Source organism: Symphodus melops, assembly GCF_947650265.1.
Source record: "Symphodus melops genome assembly, chromosome: 4".
NCBI lineage: Eukaryota > Metazoa > Chordata > Actinopteri > Labriformes > Labridae > Symphodus > Symphodus melops.
In genome coordinates this window covers 25068261-25094291 of record NC_136694.1, presented here as the reverse complement: position 1 = coordinate 25094291, position 26031 = coordinate 25068261, and the positions used below count along the sequence as shown (strand labels likewise).

At 40.6% G+C, this 26031-nt stretch overlaps 2 protein-coding genes across 7 annotated transcripts in view; one reads left to right on the top strand and one right to left on the bottom strand.

Annotated features, from left to right (window-relative positions):
• Positions 1-54: 54 nt before the first annotated feature.
• ncoa5 (nuclear receptor coactivator 5) lies at positions 55-9539 on the top strand. Of its 2 annotated transcripts, none has more exons than XM_079341424.1 (12): positions 55-201; positions 1772-1831; positions 3094-3368; positions 3642-3749; positions 4538-4601; positions 5736-6047; positions 6134-6255; positions 6529-6658; positions 6817-7016; positions 7145-7349; positions 7682-7773; positions 8579-9539. In XM_079341424.1, exons 3-12 carry the CDS (start codon positions 3200-3202, stop codon positions 9127-9129), a joined length of 1953 nt encoding a protein of 650 aa, XP_079197550.1. In that variant the 5' UTR covers positions 55-201; positions 1772-1831; positions 3094-3199; the 3' UTR covers positions 9130-9539. The 2 variants fall into 2 exon arrangements, with proteins under 2 accessions (XP_079197550.1, XP_079197549.1); XM_079341423.1 differs by having other exon boundaries at positions 6814-7016.
• Positions 9540-12277: 2738 nt separating this feature from the next.
• Positions 12278-26031, bottom strand: part of slc12a5a (solute carrier family 12 member 5a) — a 152156-nt gene continuing 138402 nt past the window's right edge. For 2 of the 5 annotated variants that reach the window (XM_079341417.1, XM_079341420.1), the window contains 18 exons: positions 25228-25395; positions 24960-25058; positions 23621-23678; positions 23340-23514; positions 23047-23165; positions 22677-22775; positions 22467-22586; positions 21229-21333; positions 20841-21009; positions 19910-20105; positions 19330-19499; positions 18838-18969; positions 18457-18564; positions 17832-17957; positions 16993-17225; positions 16745-16759; positions 16410-16543; positions 12278-15705 (listed from right to left, as the gene is read on the bottom strand). In XM_079341417.1, coding sequence (XP_079197543.1) covers positions 15614-15705; positions 16410-16543; positions 16745-16759; positions 16993-17225; positions 17832-17957; positions 18457-18564; positions 18838-18969; positions 19330-19499; positions 19910-20105; positions 20841-21009; positions 21229-21333; positions 22467-22586; positions 22677-22775; positions 23047-23165; positions 23340-23514; positions 23621-23678; positions 24960-25058; positions 25228-25395 — 2318 coding nt within the window. In that variant the 3' untranslated portion in view covers positions 12278-15613. The remainder of the gene's footprint in view (positions 15706-16409; positions 16544-16744; positions 16760-16992; positions 17226-17831; positions 17958-18456; positions 18565-18837; positions 18970-19329; positions 19500-19909; positions 20106-20840; positions 21010-21228; positions 21334-22466; positions 22587-22676; positions 22776-23046; positions 23166-23339; positions 23515-23620; positions 23679-24959; positions 25059-25227; positions 25396-26031) is intronic. The other 3 variants (XM_079341419.1, XM_079341421.1, XM_079341418.1) reach the window with 2 other exon arrangements.

Below are 26031 nucleotides of genomic sequence, written 5' to 3'. Positions count from 1 at the left end.
ATATGGTTCCCCCAGTAGGGGTCGCTGGCTGTGCAATCGACGCTACGACCGTAGAGGAAGAAGAGCCGCTCACATCCAGCTGCCGTAAATGAAGTAAAATCGACGTATGGAGAGCCGTCCTCATTGTGAGAAGAAGCGAGCTAACAACAATCAGTTTTTGGCCTTCAGGGACTTTAACCGGGGATAATAATCGAGACTAAGGTGAGGAAAGGGCCGCCCTGATGTGTTAAATGTCACAACGAACGCCGTAAAGTGGTTCAAATGAATACATGGCATGTTTATCTACGAAGTTAGATGTTTGGTTTCCGCCTCACGGGTAGCTAATGCTAACGTGAAGCTAACCGACGAATCTCAGTTTACGACCACATATGCTGGTCAAATTAAATAAGTATTTACTCGTATGAATAAAACAAATCTACGTTTCGCCTATTATCTTAATTTAGAGGTTGTGCTCGTGTGAATAAAGTCACGGCATTTGTCTCTGCCGCGAGACCAGGCTCAACATCCCGCTCGCGACTGCCTGCGCGTGCATTTAAGTAGAAATTATATTTAGGTTGAAATGTTTTTTAGAGTTTGAAGTTTATTAAAGATTATAATAACCCGTGTTTCTTCATACCACGGAGATAAGTGAGCAGCGCATTGATACAGTTTGACCACTTAATCCAACATAGAAGACAGTTTAAAATGACATTTATTCAATTGAATTACTCTCACAACAGACAGACAGCAATTACAATTATTTAAAAAACAAACATTTAAAAGCCATTAAAGTGACATATATAAAAAGAATTTTACTTGTAACATGCCAGGCTTTGTTTCAGATGTTGGCACGAGGCAGCATGAAGTTAAGACATGATAGTTATGATAATGTGACAGAGGCATGTTGTTTTTTTCAGAATCTTTCGTACTTTATTAATCCCAGAGAGAAGTTAAGTCATTGCAGATGCACTAAAAACCAAAATAGCAATAAAAATATAGTTATATTAATAATAAAAAAAGCAGTAGTTTGTGTATAAAGGTGCAGAGATTGAGGACAGTTTGGACTATATACACACATTGAAGATTATTGCACAGTTTGTTTTAATGTTGCACTTTGTGTTAAAGGACTAATTATTGTTATATTGATAGAAGATAAAAAGATGATCCCTAAAGGCAATCAAGTGTTTACACTCCGCTGAATGGAGGGGGGTTAAATATGTTGCCCAAGGACACATCGGACATGTCGCTCACCTGATTGAGAGACGACGACTCTACCAACTCAGCCACAGCTGCCCTACTATTGCACAGTTTTAATATATAATGGAGGAAGTAAAAGATATTAAAGAATTGGCACTCAAAGGGAGGAGTTGTAGAGTGTGATTACCACAAGGCACAAATTTACCTCCTGTGGTTCAGAAAATAGTTTTAAGAAGTAATAATGAATTACCGATTTAAATTCTGCTCCAACAAATTCAACTTGTTATATGACTTCACTCATCACTTGACCATGGACAAGTGACCAAAACAATCTGTTGCTCATCCAAGGCCGATTTTTTATATTATTTTTCATTTATCATATCTAAAGAGTCTAGATAGGTTCTGTTAGGTGTTTTGGAGGTCTCGGACTGATGAATCAAAACAATGATCAGTCCTGCATATTGGGGTAAATCGTTGTGGGTTTTGTGATCTGCATCAGCACTCCCACTTGGTTGGACAGAACTGTCGTAGCATTAACAAGGAGTTATTGATTTCATAATCTCTAACATTTTACTGTTTTTATTTGTTTTTTTAGACTCAAAAGGCTTTCTGGATATGTGGAAACGAAATCAAGTTCATCCCAGTTGAAGTTGAGGTATGTTAAGGGCTTCTCCCTGAAAAGCATTATGTAGTAAACCTCCAACCATGAAACTGACGTAACCACAATTGTTTTTGGATTGAAAACTCCTACAGCTTTACGTTGTGTCGCCTGTTCCACATAAACCCATTTCTTTAACGTAAAGTCATTGATATTTTGGTACAGAAGAAAACATTTAATTTGAAGCATTTCCAAACGCGTGATTTCATTTCATCGATGCGATTTTTCGAGAAGAGGATATTTGAACATGCCGCATTGTGTTTACCGCTCAACATTTGTGTGAATACTTCCTCACCAATACTAAAGACTGTCACAGAGTCTTGGCCAGGACAGGAGTCGATTGAAGGAGGCAGAATAATACCAGTTTGTCACGCGTCACAGTAAGGCCTGTGTACCTCTCTGCGCCATTTCACTTTTCTAACAAGAAGTTTTCTTCAGTTTGTCTTGAATAGGTTGAAGTAAAACACCATCAGTTTCAACTCGAACTCTAATTTTTTTTTATTTTAACCCCTCTGGTGGGAACACTGTCTCGGACCTTCATAAACGTTCTGTGCGTCGTCGTGGATTTGTCCTGCCTGCCGATCGATTCATTTCTCATCATGGATATGTTGCATAAATGCCGCCAGTGCTTCGTACCCCTCAGAAAATCAACTCAGGGCTGAGGTAATATTGTCGACTGCGCATTTACGCAATTTTACAGTTTTTTTTTTGCCGCCTTACTGAACATTTCATTTTTGATTTTCATTGAAAGATTTCATTCAGTTCAAACCAACACAAGGAAATGTTCATTGTTGGAACCTTTTAATTTGATCAGACGACTTCCTGCTCGGCAATGGACAAAAATGAAAAACCCAAGATGTTATCACCACTATTTTTTTTAGATTCACATTTACTGAGAATTTTGTCATTTGATACTCTGCTGGAAAAAAGAAGAATGTAGTAAGCACTCGTTTGTCAGATCCGTACTTTGTAAAGTATTCATCTGTCACAAATTTGTCGCACAGTTAAATGCTCTGCGACGCACCAGAGAGTCGGTGCCCACTGGAATTTCGTTCTTATTTTGGTGCAGGATTTAATGAGATTTTCATCTATCCAGCCCGATTTATTTAAATTCGACCATTTACTACATTTAACAAAAAACTGTCCCCATCATCTCCACTGTCTGACCTTTGACCTGGCTTAAATGTGCATTTTTAATAAAACTTTGAATCCTCCCAAGAAATGTCATCCTTTCCTTTAATTCACTTGACATTTTTCAGGATCGTGGACGACGATTTAAAGACGCTCATTCGCAAACAAACCAACCTTTTTTCGAACATTTGAGACGCACAAAGAAATAAACAAGTTAACCTTTGGGATCCAGTCATGTCTCGCCGAAGGAGCCACAGCTCATCACCAGGGCGTTTTTCACGCTCCTGCAGCAGTAGTGATCCTAGAGATTTGGAGAGAAGGATTTTTGTTGGGAATTTGCCGACCTCGGACATGGAAAAAAAGGATCTGGAAGACCTGTTCACCCCGTACGGCAAGATAGTCGGTCAGTAAAGACATACACAAAATAATTTGTCAATTTTAACCCATGACAAGAATACAGCTGGCCGTGTCTGTCACAGTTGGAGTGTTTTCAAGAGAGTGCATTTTGATTTCAAGTTAACTGAGACATCCTGAGTCCGGCCTATTTATTAAATACAAGCATGTCAACATTTTGAATGATTTTCCTGCTTATCATTTCTTCAAGTGGGAAGCTTTCTAACTTAATGGAATTTAAAATTTGAATCCGTTTATGCAACTCAAAATGTTCCTCTTTCAGGCGTATCCATGTTTCGTGGGTTTGGATTTGTACAATTTGAACGCGTTGAGGAAGCTGAAGCTGCAAAGGCTGCCGTAAAGGGTCGCATATATAAAAGTTATAAAATAGGTAAGCCTTAACTGCAGTGGGTATGATTGTCTGGTTAAGAAAAAAAAGAATTTTCTTGGTGCAAAGCGAGCAACAACATGAACAATGATGGTTTTGACAAGTGAACACAAGGAGTGTTGATCCTTCAAATAATCTGGATGTGCTGATTAAGAAAACAGACTATTTTAAGGATGGACACTGGACCACTGGTTTCTGTTTTATATTTACACTTTGTGTTTTGGTAATCTTAAACTGTAGTTTAAAATAACAACAAGTGAAAGTGAAACCAACAAGGTCAAGTCATCAAAATGTTGATGAGTCCTTCTGCTATTTTTTCTACACATTGCTTTTTGTAGTTATTCTACCTTGTGTGCTTCCAAAGTAATAAAACGATTATACTCCCAAACTCTGGCAAAGCCTGAACACATTTTATTTGCAAATCTTGTTTTTTCTTTTAAGTCTTTATAAATATGTCAACAAAGTGGATCACTTGTGCTTTAAAACGTTCCTAAAGACCAAATTTTGTGTTGAATTGCATAACGAACTCGTTCAACTGTAGCTAGTTATCCAATTTTGAAGCGGAGGAAAGCATTTCTTCATCGTAAACCCTATTTGACAGATTTGGCATCTCGATTTGCTGCATTTTGACTCTCCTCCAGTTTGGATTTTCCACCTTGGATTCTGGAGTTTCTTTCATTTCCAGCTCAGTTTCATTTGTGCCGTGGCCACTTCAGTCTGCGTGAACGCATAAGCTTATTTAACGTACATGTCACTTATTATGTTCAACGTTTGGATTGATTTATTTTCAGATGTAAATATGGCCGTGGAGCGACGGGGCGTTAAACCTCAAACCCAGCAGAGCCCCCCACGAAGGTAAAGTAACGCAAAATGGGTGTGAAGAGTTACCTTCGCCTCTGTGGTGAAAAAAAGAACCTAAAATCATTGAAAAAGAGCGTTTCAGTTTGTCTTCAGATTTGATTTTCACCGATTTGTAAAAGTGAGGTTGATGGAAGCTGCTGTACCATCAGATGGTTTGTGTCTGGGGCTTTTTATCATCTCTCTTCTTAAATTAACATTTCTAGATGTGTTGAAATAAAGAAAGGAGCCATAAAACCGTAACTTAAGTGTCTTTGTCTCAGAGATTCTTTTGGCTTTCCGGTGCTTGTGTTCTTGGTGTGAGTTTTGTCCGACATTTCCAAGCACAAATATGCAACTCTGACGTACAAGGAAACACAATCCCAAATCCTAATCGATGAAGCAGCTCATATCGGACATGACCTTCAGCATGACCTTCAACTAGCGAGATGTGTACACTCGGTTACACTGATCCTCTCTGAAGCAGACAATCAAATCAAAATGGTTAATTCACCAAAACCACATTTTAGACGACCCTAAAGCCCGACCTTATTGGTGAGAAAATGTTCTCGTGCAAAGATCTGCACACGCCGTTTGCTAGCCGTCTTCGTTGGTGAATTGAGACATTTCTTTACACGTAACCAGGAGATACGGTGATCAGACTCTTCAGTCTAAAAACAAGATAAACTTTGACCTCCGGTTTCACCTCGGAACAAACTGACATTTCTGGTTTTTTTCAGTTAACATGGGACGGATTTAATTGAGGGGGAAAAAAGCGTGAATACAATTAAAAGTTTTCAAAAAGGTTTCACCCGCCCGTTCCACTCGTCTCTCACTGGAACGCTCGATTAACCACAAAATGGCCGACGTCTCGATCGTGAAACGACTCACTGGACACCTTCAAAAGATCGTAAAGGAAAGGACGCTTACAGGAATCCCCTCCTGGACAGCTTTGTTGCGTTAACCTCGACGTGCACAATCGTGACTTTTGTTTGCACATTTAAACACTTTTATTTACTTGATTTTAAGAATAAATACAGATAAATTAAATACACAACTCAAGCTTTAGGTCCGTCATCATTTTAATCCTTCTGATATTACAGACATCCTAAATTCTAACCTTCCTTCAACTAATTCATGATGTCCTCTCAGGGCCCCGTATGCCAGTTATGCAGACAGCAAAGAGTCCCGGCCTCGCTCGCGTTCACCTGTTTACAGCCGCGATGGACGTGATGGCCGTGATTCACGTGAGCCTCGTGAAAGCCGTGACAGCAGGGACAGTCGTGACAGCAGGGACCCGGGCCGAGAGCCCCGGACAGCTGGCCACTCCCGCGACAACGAGTACAGATACCGTGGCTCAGAGAGCCGAGACAAAGACCCCAGAGGTGACCCAAGGAGTGATCCCAGAAGTGACCCGAGAGCCGACCCCCGAGACCCCAGAGACCCCCGAGACCCCGCTTACAGGTGACTTTTGACACAAAGTAAATTTAGTTTGGAGTCCAAAGTGAAGTGGTGTCATGTTTGTCTGAACGTGAGATGGTGTTTCACAGCAGAGAGGACTATGATCGATTCTACCGCAGTAGCAGTGGCGCAGAAGATTATTACCGGAGGAAGGATGAACCCTTCAGAGACCCCTACAGAGACCCCTGGAATGGACGGCGTGAGCCAGAGGGTATGTTTACCCTCCAGTGAACAGACTAAATGGCACTTATTTGAAGTTTCTTTTTTCATGTCATCTAAAAGTTTTTTTTTTTTCCCTTGTTATTGGTTTCCAGTTGAGAATTTAAAATGAAGGTACAAGTCTGTGAAATTTTAGTGAAAAAACATTTTTTTTGTACAACTGCAGACTTGTAGTATCCCAGACTTGAGGCCGTCAGATCAGGCTCATCAAAAGCGTATTGAATCCAACTGATATTTGATTCACCAGCCGCCTCCTTCTCCGCAGATGATCGCGCTCGCCCTGAAGAGCGTCGACGTAATGAGTTATATCGACAGTATTACGAAGAACTCCAGCGACGCTACGACTCTGACCGTCCTGTCGACTGCTCCGTGATTGTTGTCAACAAGGCACAGAAGTAATTCCACTCTCTGCTTTTGACATTTAATCTTTAAACTGAAACCGCTCTGTAAATATTCAACCAGTACATGGCATGCTTTTATTTCATATGGCTCCTGTGTCTGTGTGTGTGTGTGTGTTTGTCTTTGTGTATTGTTGCTTCCAACACAACTGTAGGGAGTATGCTGAGACGGTCGGGCGGAAAGTCCGTGATTTGGGCATGGTGGTGGATCTGATATTTCTCAACACAGAGGTGTCCCTGACCCAGGCACTGGAGGATGTTGGAAGAGCCCGCACCCCCTTTGCCATCATCATTACCCAGCAGCACCAGGTCCACCGGTCCTGCACCGTCAACATCTTGTTCGGCACACCGCAAGGTAATGAAAGACGGCAAAATGCATCTGTTGGCTGATCTCTTTTTATCACTCCGAAAGTAAGGAGGCAACATTTCAAACAGGATAACAGTGTTTTTAACATGATTTCTTTTGCATCCTCAACGCTGTAGAGCATCGTAACATGCCAATGCAGGACGCCATGATGCTGGTTGCCCACAACTACGATACTTACAAAGTTGAAAACCGTGAAAAGGAACGTGAGGAAATTGCCAGAAAGGCTGCCAAGATGGCGGATGATGTGTTACTCAGGGAGCCTGACAGAGAAAGCCACCCCGTTTCTGTGCTCACTGCCATCACACTTCTGTCTGAGAACAGGTAGCTCGTTTGATGTTATGTAACCTGATGTAGAGTTTGTACTGCTGAAACGGATCAGGCTCAATTTGAGACCCGTTTGGAGGAACCTTAGTGGTTCGGCTCATAGTTTTTGATTTGTTTATTCCCGAACATGTAACGTAAGACAAAGGTAAACATGAAAAAAAACAGAAAAAATATTAGAAACGCTAAAATAAATTTGGACAATAAGATATAATAATGCAAAGGAGCGGGAAGAAGTAAAAACATACTGAATCCCACCCCCTCTCCATCTATCTATTCAGCTAGCCAGCTTTATATTCATGTTGGTAACATTACAACCTGTTGTTTCATAGATTTGTAACCCCAGAAGAACTCGACAGTCTCCTTGCTTACCTGAAGGACAAAAGAGCCCGACTGCTGCGGAGCACTGCGGACCCTCTCACAGGTAAGAGAACACGTCATGATAAAGGATTATTCCTTTATTTATTTTAGTTTCTTGAAACAAACTGACGCGTCCCATTTAAAAATGTAAGGAGTTCATTCATCCTCTCCTGAAGAGGCTTTCTGACAATTCAGTAAAAAGTTGAATTTTGCTGTAAAAACATTCTGTTGACTTATTTGAATGTAAACAATCAGGAGCCCAAAAAAGGCACTCATAGATGTTTTTAAAGGTAAATGTTAATTTAAATGTGCTACCATTATCCCTCCAAACAAGACGGAGTATATTAATTATATTATATTACACCCTGGAGATAGGCCAAAACGTTGTAACTAGCTAAAAATGAGATAACGACATTTCAGTGGATTATTGTTTCCACTATATGGCCAGATGTTTATTACTAATGATTTTACAATAACTTGATTAGGTTGATAGATAAGATCATCACTTGGCACACACATGGCCTTATTTAGCTCAGCTTGACCCTCTACGGTTTGTCTGACCAAAATACTGGGCGTCAGGATCTCAGTTTCCTGTTCCACTGACTCAAGTTTTTCTACTCCTGTGAATGTGGGACTCACATTTCACATTGCTCTGTCTGTGCAGCTCAGTAGGAGAAAGAGCTCTACGCACATTAAGATCCCACTCACTGGAGTTTTCTGACTTGGATTGCTGAACTTTTTAACTCAACTTACAAATGAAGACAGTGTTGTGTCCCATCATCTGTTATTTCATTACATTATATTGTGTCAGACCTGTTTAATGCAACAAATATTGACCCATCTCTTTACTGCTTCGGTCCATGTTGCAGCTCCTGCAGCAGCTCACCATGACATTCCCCCCTCCACTGCAGTACTGGCTTCTGCATCCCATTCTACCCTCGCACCCCAGCAGCAGACCAGCCATCTCAGCCTATCAACAGCTTCAACCACCTCTGCTAACCCCAGCCATCAGCAGGAGCTCCAGGCGAAAATCCTCAGCCTGTTCAACAGCGGCTCCGGAGCATCAACAGTTCCATCATCCACTTCTCAGGTGCAGGCCTACAGTTCTCTAGGTCCGGTCCCTTCTCAGAACCAATCACCCCGCCCAGCCATGACTGGCCCTCCTCCTCTTTCTGGAATGCAACTTTATAGCTCCCCACTCGGCCGCATGCCACTCCCTCAAAGTGTTCAAAGACCACCAAGCACTGCTTCAGGAATCAATTTTGACAACCCGAGTGTGCAGAAAGCCCTGGACACGCTCATACAGAGTGGACCGTCTCTCTTGGTGGGCACTAGTGCTTCCCAGCAGCCGCCAACCTCTAGGCCAGCACCCAGCATGAGCCAGGTCCCTCCTATGTCTATGTATCCCCGACATTACTGAAGGGTTGTATTGGATTTATGATTATAATGTGAGGTCCACTTCTCCCTATGATAGAAGTAGACGCCCCATCAATTGTCTGTGCAGTGAATTAACATGCTGTGTGAAGACTGTAGGAATGTTTGTAAAAGCTTTTAAGTTTTTATTTAATTCTGGTTGTTGTGCTAAGTTGGTTAAATTTAATGACTTATTCAGACTAATGGTCTTTTTTTCTAATAGCTAGAAGATAGTCTTTGTGTACGTGAGTTAGAGTATGAAGTGTGTCACCTACAGGATGTTTTAAATTTAAAAGACTCCTAAGTTCTTTTTCAGCCATCACCTCATTTGTTTGATAGTTTTTGCAATTTTGTCCTTTTTATAATTTGTAACATGTTTCTTGTCATGAGACACAATAAAAAAAACTCCAGACACAATTACTGTAATAAAATGGTATTGGTTTATTGCATTTTGTGCTGACAAATCTATAAAATGGAACGGGTATCGCCAGAAGCCATAGAGATATAAGCATTTGAAATGTAAGATAAAACTACTTTCCTCTTTTTAATGTACCATGAAACACAATAGAGAATAATACAGCTTTTTTATTTTAGAATATTTAACTTACACTGACACAAAAGAAACACCTCCACACTAACTGTATTTGATATATTTACACGCAGCCCCCTCCCATCCCCAGCAGTTACAAGTGCACATGTATACACACACACACACACACACACACACTCCCACAGAACTGAAAGGAACACATTACGCTTTACCTTAAGACTAGGTACAGTATCAAGGAAAAGCAATGAACAGATCTGAATGAAAACTTTTATATATATATATATATCACTGAAATTTGATACAGGTGTGTCTTTGCGTGTATGCTGTGTGTATATATATATGTATATACATATATATATATACATCCATCCATTACATATTGAAGCGTCCATAGAAAATGTTTCTCACAACTCCAGTGAATTAAAAACAAACCTAGACGGCGATAAACTCAACAGAAAGGAGTACATGTTGGTTAATGAAATACTGCATTTTAAAGATCTATAGTGTAAAGGGGAAAATAAATTAAAAGGCTCGCATAAGAAGATCAAATAAAATACAGGAATTTAAGATAACTTAGACCCCTTGTTGGCTCAAATTAAGACGGGTAGAGGCGGGTAAGGAACAGAAGCAGCTAGTCTGCACACAGCTAACAAAATCAGCTCTCTGCCCCTCTGAGACGCTATAATATTTCATTTTAAACCACACGGAGAAAAAAAGGTGTAAAAACGATTAAAAGCTGCTTAAAAGCTATTTAAGTCATTTCTTCCGCTTTGTTTTCTGATTTATATGCTACGTACTGAAATTTAGAGAGAAAGGTAGGTGGTGTTAAGTTTCAACTTGGCCAAGTTAGATTTCCCCCAGCAGAGTTTCTCTAAATACCAAAAAGAAGATGCTGAATGTTTAATACAGAATGTAAAGGCTTGTCAGGTAGAAAAAAAAACTCATATACTTTGGCACTTACTTTTTTTTTTTTTTTTCCAGTTTGAACAATATATTTGATACACTAACTGATAATGGCAACAACAGTAAGGTAAGTCATTTGCCTATTGTCTGTGTCTAATTCACTGGAGCACACATTTGCACACTATCACAGATGTAGTCAACTGAAATATACTTTGGTACTCGGTTTATCTGCAGGTAATATCTGACACAATGTGAGGACCTTTTCAACAAATCCACCATAAAAAATAGAGTCTTGTACCGTACGAATAATATTCATCTTGGATATAATGATTGGCCAGTCCTAAGGAAAGAAAGAAAAAAAAAACATACTACTAAAAAAAGATTCTAGCTGATAAAACAAAATACTATTATATCACAAACACCCAATATATTTTCAATACACCTTGTTCAGGGTAATTGCATGCATGCACTGAGTTACACAACATAACTGGATCAAGGCTCTGCTTGAACTGCACGAGTAGCCACTTCAGTTTTTCTCATCCAACTCCCAGAGAGACAGACTGTGTTGTAATGCAGCTGTTTTAGCTCCGACATCAGACAGGTCTGATGCTTCTGTAAAAATAAACGGTAGTGTTCAGTCTTATCGCAGCTACAGCCCTCTCTGCCTTAATCTGGGATTTGTTTTATATTTTCTCTGAACAGGACAGCCTCCTCAACCCGGTAACAGATGTGTTTCAGAGCCCTTAATATCCACTTAAGGATGGAGACTGGGTAATGATCACCGGCAAGTTTGTCTCATGCTACAGTTGTGCAGGCGAAGGATCTGATCTAGATCGTCGATCAGTTTTGGGGGGTAGGGTAAAGAGAGGGGGTGTGCTGGTTTACCAAGTCGACTATCTCAAGTCATCCAAGCAGAGCCAGTACCAGAATTGGAAGCGCAAGTTTTATATTCTTTGATCATTTTTCAGAATTATACTGCTATCACATTTAAAATACAGAGCTGGGGTGATTCAGTGGCTGGGATGGGGGAGGCCAGGGGGGTTTGGGGGGCAGAAGGGGCAAGTAGAGGGATTTTGGGGGGGGGGGGGGGGGGGTTCCTGGAGGAGGGTTATGGGAAAGGCTCACCTCACAAATTGAGTGACAAGCACTATAAATTTAACAGTTACTTATATTCTTTTTAAGAAATTTGGCAAGAGAAAAGTAAAGAGTGTGATGCATGCTTTAATGCAAGAAAACAATTTGATGTAAACAAATTCAGCAGGTAGGTTTCTGTTATTGCAGTTTCTAACTGCTGCAGGCTGATGGCAATTAATCATGTTTTATATTGTCTGAAGTGTCAGACCGCCACAGCTGGCTGGAATACACTCTTATGCCACCGGAGATTCCCTGTGGGATGAGTCTGTGCAGACTCACCCTGACACAGACGATCCCCCTCAGTGTAAAGTGCTTCGCTGTCTCAGCCACATTTGGAATGAACAATGTCAATCTTTGTTGTCCATAAGACCTGGTGACAAATATTCTGATGAAATAGACGACTGCTGACGTCTCTGTTTGTCTATAAGAAAAAAAAAATGAACACAAAGTGACTATGAAAAATCAAAAAAGACCAAATGTGAGAACAATATTGCACATAATCATACAAAAATCGAAGACTTTGCCCACAGTGATAGAACAGTGTACAACAAAAGACAACACAGGTAGGTTACAGTGTCTCTGACTTTAGTGAGATATATTTACAAAGTTGAAATGACCATTTCTAAGGCCCAGTCATTCGCAAACATAAAGTCTCCTATTATGTTACATAAGACTGCTTGAGCAAGAATGAAGTAGAACAAGTAACAATATAGTGAACTCATACTTTTTGTTATTTTTTTTTGCAAAAGACTTGTTTTCAAGGTGTAGCCACGTCGCCAAACCGAGCAGCAAACACTTCAGGGTTCTCACAATCTCTGACTTTGTGTGAAAATTTGACAACCTTTCATCCCGCTCTTCACCTTGTAACATGTAAGTCATCACTATAGAAACCACTAAAACAAATATTGCCACATAGTACCATGCAAACAGCAATTATAAAACATTTATAATTCAATAAATAAATTCATTTCCAATAAACGTCTCCAATAAACATCAGATATCTTCTCTTTTTTTAAGATACATTTTTAAAAGGCTCAGTTGATGCAGGCAATGTTTGTGGAGACAATCCCAAAACAGCAGTGTTCTTCATAAAACTGATGTGAGCTCGAAACAACCCCTCGGTCAGAGTTCAGCGTGACAAGGACATTACAGGAAAACTTCCTTACTTGGCACCAGAAATCTTTGAGCACTGGGAGTCGTTATAGGTAGATGTTTTAAAAATGTGTAAAGAGCAACTCTTAGGATATAATAAACCATTCAAACAGATTTTGGTGTTTCTTTAAGTAAACTATGTAAATTAGTAATCTGGTGTCTTGTTGAACTTAAGTCATAATAATTTAAGAGAGCATTTTTTTTAAAGACAATAAAAGGGTGGAGGATTGGCCCTCAGGTGAAATATTGCATCAAGATATTCCGTCGTTTTCGAATGAAACAGAAAGCTAACCCTGTCGGAGATCGCAGGCCAAATGTTTACAGGTACAGCCTCGTCTTTGACAACTACCACCTCTGATATGTATGTCTTTACCCTTTTCCACTTGATCTTTAATGTTGCTTTAGTCATCTCTATGTACAGTACAAATAAATCTATAGATACTAGCAGCATTCACAACATATGGTCAGACATTCAAGCAACACTAAAAACATTGAATACGCTTTTTAAATAGATCTAGAAACTAGTTTGTTTTGCTTCCCTATATAGTATATATTGTATATATATACGTATTTATTTATATTCATATTTCTACTACAAGTGCAAATGACCAAAAACAGTTTCTTCAAGAAAAGAAATTAAAGTAAAGTGACAGCTGTCCTTGGTCAGAGTGAAATGATTCGGTTTTCTTTTTTAAGACTTACGAAATCTACATATACAAAATATGTGTAAAAAAATAAATAACATGATCACATGAATCCGGATTTCCAATAATTGCACATTCCTTCCGAGATGCTTTTTTTTTTTTTTTTTTTTAATAACCTAAATAAGGTTAGCTCACAAGTCATTCAGTCGGGGACGTGAGTGGCTCAAATCTTAACCGATCTAGAGGATATAAAATCTCACAGGAGAGTCTACTGCATAGAGTTCAGTCTGGTGGACAAAGTGAGTTTCCTAGCTACAGAAGCCTTTGTCCTCTCTCTCTTACTGTCTCTGTCTTTTAGTCGACCACAGCCTATAAACGAACAACCCACATGTTCGAAATCTTTGCGGCAGCTCTGAGCATCTATTCTTTAATCATCTACAGGCTGGAACAGTGTCATCACCATACTGTCTTCATGTAGACACCTCAGATTTGTCTCTTTAGCGCTCTTTGTTCTTTCTAATTTAAGGAAAAGAAATTTTTGTTCACTATTTTCTCCTTGAAAAATACTTTGATATGGCACATTTAATGTATATAAATTAGGCAAAACAACACTATATCTTTGAGTGACAATCAAAACAATGACATCAAACTAGTTTATCAATATGTGTAACATCTGTCTATAAACATAAATACATATTTTGTTCTCTAGATGAAAAAATAACATTTAATATTTTTTTTTCTCATTTAATGAACTTGATGATTTCATCAAAATGTCACTTGTTGCACAGTGGCGAACAGTGCAGGTGCAGTGCTTGTTGAGGTTACAATGACGGTTACCATAGTGACAGGAGCCTATGCCATCTAATGAATAAATAAATAAATAAATTTAAATATTTTTTTTTTTTAAAAACAGCGTTTTTGAGCTGTCTCTCTGAGCGAAGGAGCCGTTTTCTCTCCACTAGAAGCTTTTTTGTATGTCACAAAAAATACTACACTCATACTGAACAACGCGTCAGAGCTTGTACATTATTTACAGTGATCCACACAACGGTCGAGAGGGTGCTGGCAATGTTACTCTCCTTAGGGTGGGGGGGGTTTAACTGTCTCCCCACTTAGCTGTCACGCCAGCCTTCTGCTAGGAAACACACTATTCACAGTTTAATTACGTGTCAATCTACAGACTAAGCTAGCCTTGTATCTTTTTTTTTTTTTGGCACTAACAGTGGCCCCGGGGATAAACAGCCACTAAGAAATCAGTTAAAAGGAGGATGAGTAGAAAGACAGATCACGTGGAGTAAAAACACACAGTTATAAGGATGCCATGCTAAGGAAGGAAGTGATCAGGTTAGAGAGAGAATTCTGCACTTTTGATCCACGTCACTTTTCAGTCCTCTTGGAACATCGATGTGAATGTCACAGTTCATATTCTTCCAGCTGGTGGTCCTGACCGTGGGTAGCAGTGTCTTTTTGCCTTGAAAGTTAAAATCACATGAAGACAAACAAGGCCGGAGCGCTGTGGGAGGTGTCCGATCACAACGAGGAAAACGAAACAGACAAATCCAACACTGAGCTCATTTCAGCCGGCTCTCGGTCTTCTCGAGCAGAAGCCGCTGCTATGCCACACTTGTATTTGAAAAAAGAAAAAGAAAGAGGAAAAAAAAGGACAACAACCAAAAAACTGCAGATTTCTACAAAGACAGACACATACATGCGTGTGCGCTCACACCTCAGCTAACAACCCACCACCAACACCAACACCACCCACTCCTCCTCCTCCTGACTCAAAGCGAGTTATTACAGCAGATTACAGACTACTGAAGGGAAAAAAGCCTCTTTAAGAACAAATCTAGGTAGCATCCAAATAAGTCTAAAGTCTACAACAGTTATAGGAGCTTACTGGACTAGAATGAAGGGATTGTAGCTGAGGGAAAGGTGCTGAAGCTGAGCTGGGCTATTGGTCAGGTGTGAGAGGACTATCTTACAGAAAGAAACGGTAAGAGGGACGTGATGATGAAACAGGGCTGATGAGAGGGCGGGAGTACAGGTGACACAGGAGCAGGGCTGAGGGAGGAGCGAAGGGGGAAGTAGTGGAAAGAGCGGCTGCTCTTTCAGGAGTAGATAGTGATAACCTCCCGGCCGCCCCCGCGGACCAGGAGTACCCGGTTGAGACCCTCAGTGAGGACCTCGAGGAACTCCATGTCTGGGAGAGAGAGGAGTTAAAGAAACTAGGGGAAAGAAAATGCAACACTGTGAAATGGAAGTGCTGAGAAGTACTCAGACAAGCGAACTGAGACGGCTTCCACTAAACCTTATCGTTCAGCACAAACATGAACAACGAGACAGTTAGCTTAGCTCACCCAAGCTAATAGATTTTTCCACCTTTGTTCTAAGCTAGGCTAGCTGCTTCCTGGTTTTCATTATTTATGAACTCATTCAAAAGAATGTGTATTTCCACAAAGGATAACATGTACGTTGACATGTTTATCAACGTACAAAATCTTTGTTCATATTTTTGGCCACAGGGGGGCAATAGCAAACACTGTAAAGATTACTAATAGATAATTGTAAGATTGTAAAATTGTAAATCTTACTTCTAGTATATCGGACCTGCTTGTCCTATACGAGGCATCCAGACCCCACAGGTACTCATGGACAGGTTTACTCACTGATCCTAGAACCAGTACCGAGCAGGATGAGGCCGCTTGTACGTCCCTCAGCTGTCCTCAACACTCTCTTGATTCCTTTTATTTAATATCACTAACACTTCTTATTTTTTCCAGATGTCATAGTTCTGGTCATTAACTCTGTCAGACACTTTGAATCACTTCTTGTATGAATGGTGCTTCACAAGTTTCCTTCCTCCTGTGCGCCCTGTTTACCTACTTGTGGCTGGATGAAGGATACAGTTCTCATCACCTGTCCTGTTCTTGGGTGGCCCGGGCATATTGAGCAGGACTAGTTTGGCCTCCGAGGACTTCTTGATGATGACTTCATTCAGCCGGAGTGCTGTGTGCATACGTCGCACATTGAACTGGTTCCTGAGGGGGGACAAGTTGAGGGGAAATCAGCTCGAACAGTTTCACACTTACTTTGACGGTAACTATTTAAATCATGTTATAAAGCATTGTTGTGACTGAGATTGTCGAGGTGACGGACGCTCACTCACACACAAATATTACATCCTCATCTTGTGACGTATGAATGGACTGAATGATGTAGATAGGGACTTCAATACTTACAGGTTCTCCCACTCTCTGCAGCATGGCAAGAAGAGAAATACATCATAATCAGTTCTAGGCTATTCATGTTTTTTTGTTTTAAGTGAACCTGATCCTTAGTTCTGCTTCAAAACCTCTTACTGACTTTTTTTGCTCCTGTGTTGAAGATAGACTGAAGAGACTTGGTGCTGTTTTTTTGTCAGGAATTAATAAAGAAATGCATCTTTCCAACCGGTTGAAATTTCGATGAGCATTTCAAAAACACTCACGGCTTCATGTTGAAGATGTCTTTGATGTCCTGGGGTGTGGCGGCGCCCGGTGGCTTGGCAGGCTCCCCGTCAAGCTTCTCAGTCCAGGTCATCTGGACCTGCTCACCGGGGCTCGTAGCCCCCTCTCCAGGGGTCAGCGGGGTGGCTGGGGTTGCTGGGCTGGCTGGGTTGGTGTTATCGTGGATGAGCTGGACCTGAGCAGGGGTGGACACAGGGGAAGAGGCCGACTTTGACTATGAGACGGGAGGATAAGAGGACGGATGTGGTTTTTACATGTACATTACATGGACAGAGTCACAGTTGAGGTGGAAACGTTGGAATGCAGGTAAAGTAACAGAGAGCCACAGTGTTCGAGAGAGGGGGAAGAAAGAAGAGTCTGATTAAAGAGCCTTACGTGCTTTAGTATGGAGAATCTTTCGGGGGGGTTTCAAGTAAAATTTTCCATCACATCACATTACCTTAATATGAACTGCAGTTAAATTCCTTTGTATACCCCAACACAGGACCACAAATAGATTTTTTTACTGATTTTTGAAGTGGAAAAAAATACAATTGAAGAGGTTTATTAATAGGCTTCTTAAGACCGAGCATGGCTAGCTCCCCCCATTTATTACCCCATTTCTAGACTTCATGCTAAGCTAACTAGCTGTCGACTATCAACCTTATTCTAACAAGAAACTTGAAAAAGGCAGAAGTACATCAACCCAAATCTCACAGATTGCTGTTAACTCTCTAAGGTGTCTGATTACAACTCAGTGCTCAGCCTAGCATACTCTTTACTCACAAACGTGAGCTGACAGTTAACCTTTTGACTCATATTGAGGTCAGTGGTGCTCTACCTCTTCCTCAGGTTTTTCCTCCTTGCTGGCTGCTGGCGGCTCCTCTGTCACACTCAGCTGGGTGGTCACAGCAGCCGGATTCTTACGGCGGATAGACCCGCGGGACGAATCAGTGATGCTCTGGATCTGTGACAAAACGGAGGAAGTGAAGCAAAGAGAGAGAGAGATGTAAGACCAAGGTTTTTATTCAGTAATTACAAAAGCAAGGCAGGTCAGGTATTTGTTTTTATAAGACATGTATTTACTGTACTACATGCACAGTATTCTATCAACCCGGAGAAGCAGGTAGTCTTAAAGTTCACAGAGAAGAAGTTAATTACAGTAAAACACTGAGATCAACATTTTTATTCTTCACGTGTCAAGAAGCCGTCATGCACAAAGGGATTGAGGGAGTGTGCTTGTTGCTCTGGCTGTAGTCATCACTGACAGAGAGGGTAAATATGGTGTCCCACTACTCCCATTTAAGCATAGATATGCTTTTGTCCAGAAGTGCTCATCTGTCATGTCATGTCAAGTCAAATCATGGCGAGCTATGCTAAGTCGGCCTGTCAAGTCTTGTCAGGCTTGCGTGTGCATCTTTGATTGCATTTCTCAACAGCCAAAGTTTCACATCAACTTTTCTTACCTCTCTCTCACGCTCGGTCTTGGTCAGGTTGATCTGTTTAAGCATCTGCGATCGTTGTTCCATCACCAGAGTCTTCTCATAAGTGTAGGCCGAGATGTCGCTGTCATGCTAGGAGGAGAGAAATTGACTCTTTTACTGTTGTGTAATATTCTCTCTTCTCAATGAGGTGATATCCTCAGACCACATTTTACCAAAGAAAGAAAGATGTACTTTTATTTTAGATTGAAGCTTTACTACAGTATCATGGTAACAGGGAAATGTTTCCTCTCTAAAATCAGTATAGCAGTTGGTCTAAAAAAATCCCATAATAATCCCATAAATTCAAAAATCTACATTTTAAACAGATATTTGAGAAGCCTGTGTATTCTTTTGAAAATTCACCATTTCTACAACTTCCACCATGGCGTCGATACGGAGGTGATAGAGGAATGTGGTCAGGTCCTTTTTCATCTGGATGCTGTTGTCGTCCAACTGGGCCACGGTGAAGATGCGCATCTTGCACTTCCTCCACACCTGAGCGGCAAACACATTACAGCATTATCATACCAGCATGGTTCCATTGGTCTCACACTTGTTGATGCAGCTTTTTATCATCAGTAAATATTTGATATGAAGTAATATGTATACTTCTACAGGTAAATCTATCTGTCTGCTTGATTAGAACTAGAAAACCAATAAACAAATTCTACTGGATTGAATCATTTTAAGCTGCTTCTTGATATCAAAACTGAAAAAAAGAACTAAAATAAAATGAATCTTCCTCCAAAAACATTACGTGTAATATTATTAGATTAGCAGAAAGTAACTTTGTTCTTTTCTTGCACATTTTCCATTGTTTTGTCTTTTGTTTTAGTAATACCACTTCCATAGTACCTTGTGCTGTCGGAGAAGGAAGGGCAGCAGCATCAGCATGCCTCCATCATGCACAATCCACCACACGTCAATGTGACCCTCAGTGAAGCGCTCTCCATTAGACGGGAAGGCAGAGATGTTCTTTGGTACGAGCAGAGCCAAGTGAGCAGCTGTGGTTTCTCTGACCAACTCTGCAGAAGAAACACAGTGTTAGGGTTAGAAACTGACTTCATTGCTTTGAATTTCATTTCCTAAATGACATGAAGTGTAGTATGTCTGCATGTATGGTCTGAACTGGTGTTAGTTTTTCTTCATGCTTCTACAGTAGTTTGTTTCTTGCTGTAGCTTATGAACAGTCCATTCGCTTTTCACAGAGAGGTCAAACAGCAGGATGAGTGGCTCGGAGGCTTTCCGAGATGCTTCAGCAGCACATATGCTGAACATAAAAAAGATTGAAAGCTGCAGTTTTTGATCCAAAATAAGTGCGTGACTTTAAAACACCCCCACATAATCCTGCCAAGGCAGACCTCAGCATTTTTGCATTTTATTCTTTTTTTTTTTAAACAATATTGGCGGTCTGTTTTCTTTCCCAACAACTCACCAATAAAGTTCCTCCAGGTCTGGTTCTCGTCTCCCTGCTTCCAGTTGCGTGGCCAGGAAACCAGCACAGCGTTATGTTTCAGGCCTCCCAGCCCACTGGCCTGGAGGATGTGGGAAGTGGCATCACGTAAGTTTGACGACACCGTCACTTGACAGAAGCCCTTCACCTTCTCTGTCTCCATCAGTTTACGCAGCGCCTAAAGAGGCAAGAGAGGAAAAAAAGTGTTAGCAGAGACACACAAACAGCTAGCTTAGTGCTATCCTAAAGATGACAGTTTGATTTGCGTGTGAAGCTCACAAACGTAACATCCTCGAGTATCAAACTGTGGCAAAACATTCAACATTTCAAACATCCATACGGCTGTGGTTGTATTCTGGTGCCAAAGTGTTTTATATTTTTGACTTTGATGTTGTTTGAATGTGTCTGACTGACTCGCAGATTATTTCTTTATTTACACTCCATGTTTGAACTCAAGGCCAGGCTCGTGGTACATGCAAGTGGCGTAGATACTGAGACGTTTGAATACATTTAATCTGACATCTAAATATGTTTTATGAAAGATAATGTGAATATGATAATATGAAGTTATACATAACTGACCCAAGTTAATGTCTTAGATGATAACTAACAAAATCATTCTTAGAGAGTGTGGGAGCCACAGGTTGGATTTGAACCAGGACCACAGCCTCTGTACAAGGTGCACGGCTCTAACCAGTCGGCCACCAGCAAGTTTTTAAAAAAACATCTTTGTGGTATGATAGGTTGAGTTTTTAATACGCAACACATTTTGGGCTTTTTTGTGTTTTGCGCTTGAAAGGGTTCCCATATTACAAAAACACTGAAACTGACTGATAAAAACTTGACTAATTAAAACAAGTCGTAGTACAAATTTCAGATATTATTAACTGCAGTAGATTTTCCAGCTCCCCACCTGCTCTGCACGCTGACTCTGGTCGGAGTTCTCCAGGAAGGTTCCCTCCAGAGCTGTTCCGACGATTGTCAGGCCTTTTCCTGCCTTCAGCTGGTTGGTCAGAGAGAGCAGACGAGGCTGCTCCACATTCTGCTCTGCATCTGTACTGACCAACACCAACAGCTGAGGTCTGAAGAGAGAGAGAGAAATAAGGAAAATCAGTAGGAAACAACAAAGGACAGAAAAAAGCCATATAGAATCAAATAAAGGTTTAATGAAGAAAAACGTCAAGAGAGAAAGAGAACACGTTGGGACAGAGACGCAGAGTAAATAACGGACCAATCACAGACATGCTGATCATTAATTATCATTACTTACATAAAACCAAGTGTGTGACTGTGTGTTATACCTCCAGTTCTTTGTGTGAGGGGGACCTTCCTCCAGCCGCATGAGAGCGTAGCGTGCAGCGCTCAGAGACAGACCTCGTATCCCATCACCCCACTCTTTCTCCGCACTGTGACGCAAAAAAACACCAATATTTGTCCAACAATAATTATTTCACAACGTAAGACTAAATGTGAAACTTTTCTCTTAATCAATATTTTGATGACATTTTGAAGTAAAACAACATAATTACTGATGTTGATGATGTTAAACATTGCAGAGCATAAAGAAGCTTCAGAACCATTAAAGGGTACACGTTAGTAAGTAAAGTAGCTTAGCATTACTTTTAGCTCCGGATTTCTCTGCTGGTTTCACTTCATTTGCTAAAAGCGTTCTCTGAGTTTTCTGACCATTACCGCCAACTTTAAATGACCTGCTGCTGCAAGATGAATGTTCCTATTACAGTCTCCTAATGCATACCTGATGCTAATGATGCACAGACATTAAGTTCTCTGCCTCTCCATGTATTGAACACTTTGCCTGGACTGTTGTAGACCACTTTAAATGATAGACCTGATCACTCATTTGGTAATTGGTAATTTACCAATTTTAAGTTTACTTACAACAACACATATCAACCTGCTCAGATTCAGTCTAGTTTACAGTTGTGTTTGAGGCTGTACTTAAAAAAGTAGTTATTTTGAATAACCCAGAACCTAATCAAGAATATGTGATGAATATGTCACACTTTAAAGGAACTACTTTCTGCAGCAATGTTTCAAATACTCGCTCCCTTTATCCTCAGGATCCCATGACCGATTCAAAGTCAGACAGCCTCTCCACATATTTAGCTGAAGTTAATGCTTAGCTAAATACTTAATACTCGGGTGCACTTTTTGCATCTTAAGCAGAATCTGACTGCTCTGCTTAACCTGCAAAACATTACTTGAAAGACACAAATCAACCTAAACACACACACACACAAATGATTGCAGTGTGTGAACAAACTGTCCTGTCATTGCCCTGTTCATATTTTAAATGTTTTCCTACATGACAAAACCCACCATCACAAATACCCCCTGAAATATCTAAATAAGAAGGACTGATGGTGTCAATCTAGAAGCAAACTCTTAAACTGCAGTATCCACATGCACATGTAAACACTTAAACAAGCACACACACACACACACACACACACACACTTCAGCAAATGCTAAAAGCAACCAGCGAATCCAATCTCTCCTGAGGTTGCGCTTCACTCACCCTGCAAACTCGATGTACTTGTAGATGGAGCCGGCAATTACCATGGCGACAATGGCGTAGTACCATGAGCAGAGGAACATTAAAGTGAGACACAAGCTCATCCCCAGGAAGGACAGAGTCCTGTTGGGATGGACAGAGACAAAGAGATATAGTAAGAGTTTAAATTAAGAAAATTGAGCTGCTGTTTGTCTCTGAAGGGACTGAACTGACCAGTGGTAAAACTTAAAGCGAGGTCTCCAGTTTGGAGTCCTCAGCAGTGTCTGCAGAGCACAGGCCAGGTTTACAAACATGTAGCACATCAGGAAGAACCTGTAGGACAAACAAACACAGAGACTACGATTAAAACAATGCATTTAAAGGATGGTGTGTCCGTTCTTTATATCCATCAAATTCTCTGACATTTGTATTTTCGCAAAAGAAAAAAGTTCCTCTGGGTGATGAGCTTAATCCTGAGCCCCTAAAATGTGGCATTTATTTCTTTAAAGTAATTGCAGAGGATTGAGCTGCTTTAAAATATCTCTCTGCTGGTTCTTTAAAAAAAAAAGAAAAAAAGGCAGCAAATAAGAGTTTCAGTTCTCACATTGAGAGGATGGGAGCCACGGCATCGAGGGAGGCAATGAGGATGCCTATCTCGCAGATACATGCTGTCAGCAGGAGGGACCATGTGGGCTCTCCATTGGCCTTTCCATGACCAAAGATCTGTGGGAACGACATGGAACCATGTTTACAAAAGTGGCACTAAGCAGTACTTGTAATGTAACAGTTTGGAAAGGAAAGGAAGATAGACGGATGGACGGATGGACGGATGGACGGATAGACGGATGGACGGATGGATAGATGGATAGATGGATAGATAGATAGAGACAGACTAACCCGAAGGGCGGGCACGATACCGTCCTTGGCGATGGCCTGCATGAGACGAGGAGCTCCCGTCAGACTCTGAAGACCCGCCCCACAGGTGGAGAAGAAGGAGCCAATCACGATCACCCATGGTGACGGCCAAGCCAATGTGCCAATCACCAAATTCCCGTGGACTCCTTCTCCAAATCTGAAGGAGAAGAAATTATGTTACCACACCTGAACACTTCTTTTTCATTTGACCCTGCGAGGAATAATCACTTCTCTTTAACTTTTTTACAGAAGCATGTACTTACTTGTCCCTGAGGACCACACCCTCGATGCAGGCACCAAACAGAACCACACTGGACATATCTGAGCAGTTATGGATCAGGAAAATAAAACTATTTCATGAACAGGTGTCTTATGTTTAAAAAGGACGATATATGCTGTTTGTTCAGCATGGACGCTCGTCAGACGAGCTGCGTTCAGTGAACGACAAAACTTGATTACCAGAATCATGAACCTTTCCTTTCAGAGATGCACTTAATGATCTGATAAACTAATCAAGTACACTCACAGAGGAAAGAAGCCTATTGATTTTGTTTAGGATAATATCTCAGAGATCAATGGCATTGTAACTAATCCGTCTGCTTTATTAAGTTGTGATTGCATCGGCAGCCCGATGATGCGATTAGACGTCCTAATCAAATTTATTTAGAGCACAAGCTGATTACTCGGAGATATATGGACGACGCTCAAGATCGCTGCAGTTAGAGGCCTTCCATAACATCTGCCTCCAACAGTATGATCAACTTGTACATGTGTGGAAGCAAAATCAGGTTTCTATTGATTATCATGATGTATTCATCATTTTTAACTAAAACAAAGTGAAGTGTCTTTCTATTCAACAAACTGTAAGAATGTGTAGACGCAGGAAAATATACATCACACCACTTTCCAGTGTTCAGAAATCGGTAGTTTTACATTCCTTGGTTCCCACCAACCTTGCATCTTGAACATCTGTTGAATGTTTTTGTAAAGATTATTTGATGAAACGTTTGCCTTTGTTGGTGTGGAAAGTTTAAAAGAGACAGGAAAAGGGCAGAAGAGAAAGAGCGGAGGCCATCAATCGGTTATATGCTGCAGCAGAGAGGCTACCTGGGTGTCTTGCATTAATGTTCAGTTCAAACATATATCATCAAAAAATGTCATCTAACATAAATACCACTTGTCTCAATCAGGGTTTGCAAAGATTCAGTAAGGGCCTTTTACATTTCAAATGACGGTGACCTTTGGTGACCGGCCAATCAGTGCTTTTGTTGCAGCATGGTACCTCTTTAAGTTCTCCTTGAAAAACAATTTGATTGGCTATCTAATCAAAAATTTGAAGATGACTAATGTGAAAACAGGAATGATTATGATTTGTGATATGCAAAAAAACCCAAAACCCTGGGCAGTATCATCTTATTATTGGGAGTGGTCTTATTCTTTCTTAATTGTTCGATAGACTTTAAAATCAATTTTCTTCCAATTGTTCAATATTTCACTCAAAATGTATCTTGATTTTCAATGTTATAATTGTTTGTTAAACTTTGTTTCCTTCTCTGTGCAGTGTCTCCTGTTATCCTGCAGGGGGCAGTAGTGTAAGGATACAGACAATGGAAGTGGTAGTGATGGCTGCGATGGTTCCAATGGGGATGGACTTCTGGGCATCACGCAGGTCTCCGGAGCGGTTGGAGCCGGCCATGATCCCTGAACAGATAAACAGGAAGCAAAGTAAGATCAAGGTCAGAAGATGAAGCCGCACATTGGGGTCCCTTCACATGCAAAGCACATTAGAGGACATTCACAACACAAACATGAGTGTTTAAAATAACAATAATCACACAGCAAAAAATAATTGAACAATGAAGACTTTTACCTGTCACAGATGGGAAGTAGATGCCGACAAGCAGAGTGAAGAAGCTGGCGATGTCGGCCAACACATAGCGGTTTGAATTGGTTAGAGGATCATCAGCATCTTCCGCTGACTCCATGTCGGTTCTGGCAATCAGATCCCCCTTCTCATAGTAGTTCCCAAACAGGTTCTCTGGATGGGTGAGAGGGACGTTAGACAGAAGATAATCGGAGATGATCGGATATATATTTCATGAAGAAAATTGATTAGTGAAAGAGACGCAAATGTTCTCGTTTGGAGATTGTCAACCAGTTAAAGTAAATGTAAGATTGCCTGTTTTATATGAGTAAACTGGTAATCAATCATACCCTCTTATGAATATTCACATTAAAGTCCTAATATTAGTCCTCTTACGTTTATGTAACAAATAAAAGGGATTGTGATAGAAGGCTCGGTTCTAGGCTCTGCTCTAACAGCACCAAAGGGCTTCAGCTAAGTTTGGTTTTATAGTTTTACGATTTTTTAAGATATCAACCAAATGATGAAAGATCGCTCAAGGACAAAAAAACTCAGGGACAGAGGGAATTATTTAGATTCAACATAAAATACACATTTAGTTCTGTATTCCGCAGCTTTGATAGGACACTAACAATGATGTTGCTCTCTGTATCTGGTTGAAGACCTCTGAATCTGACTTCTTTTTATATAAGCACAACATCAACCATAGGCTTCGATTCCAATCACTGATCTTCATACAGAGCTAACTGTGTGCACTCTAATAGAAACAAAGTTAAGCTTCCTCTGCTCCGTTTGGCCAAATGTGTCAGT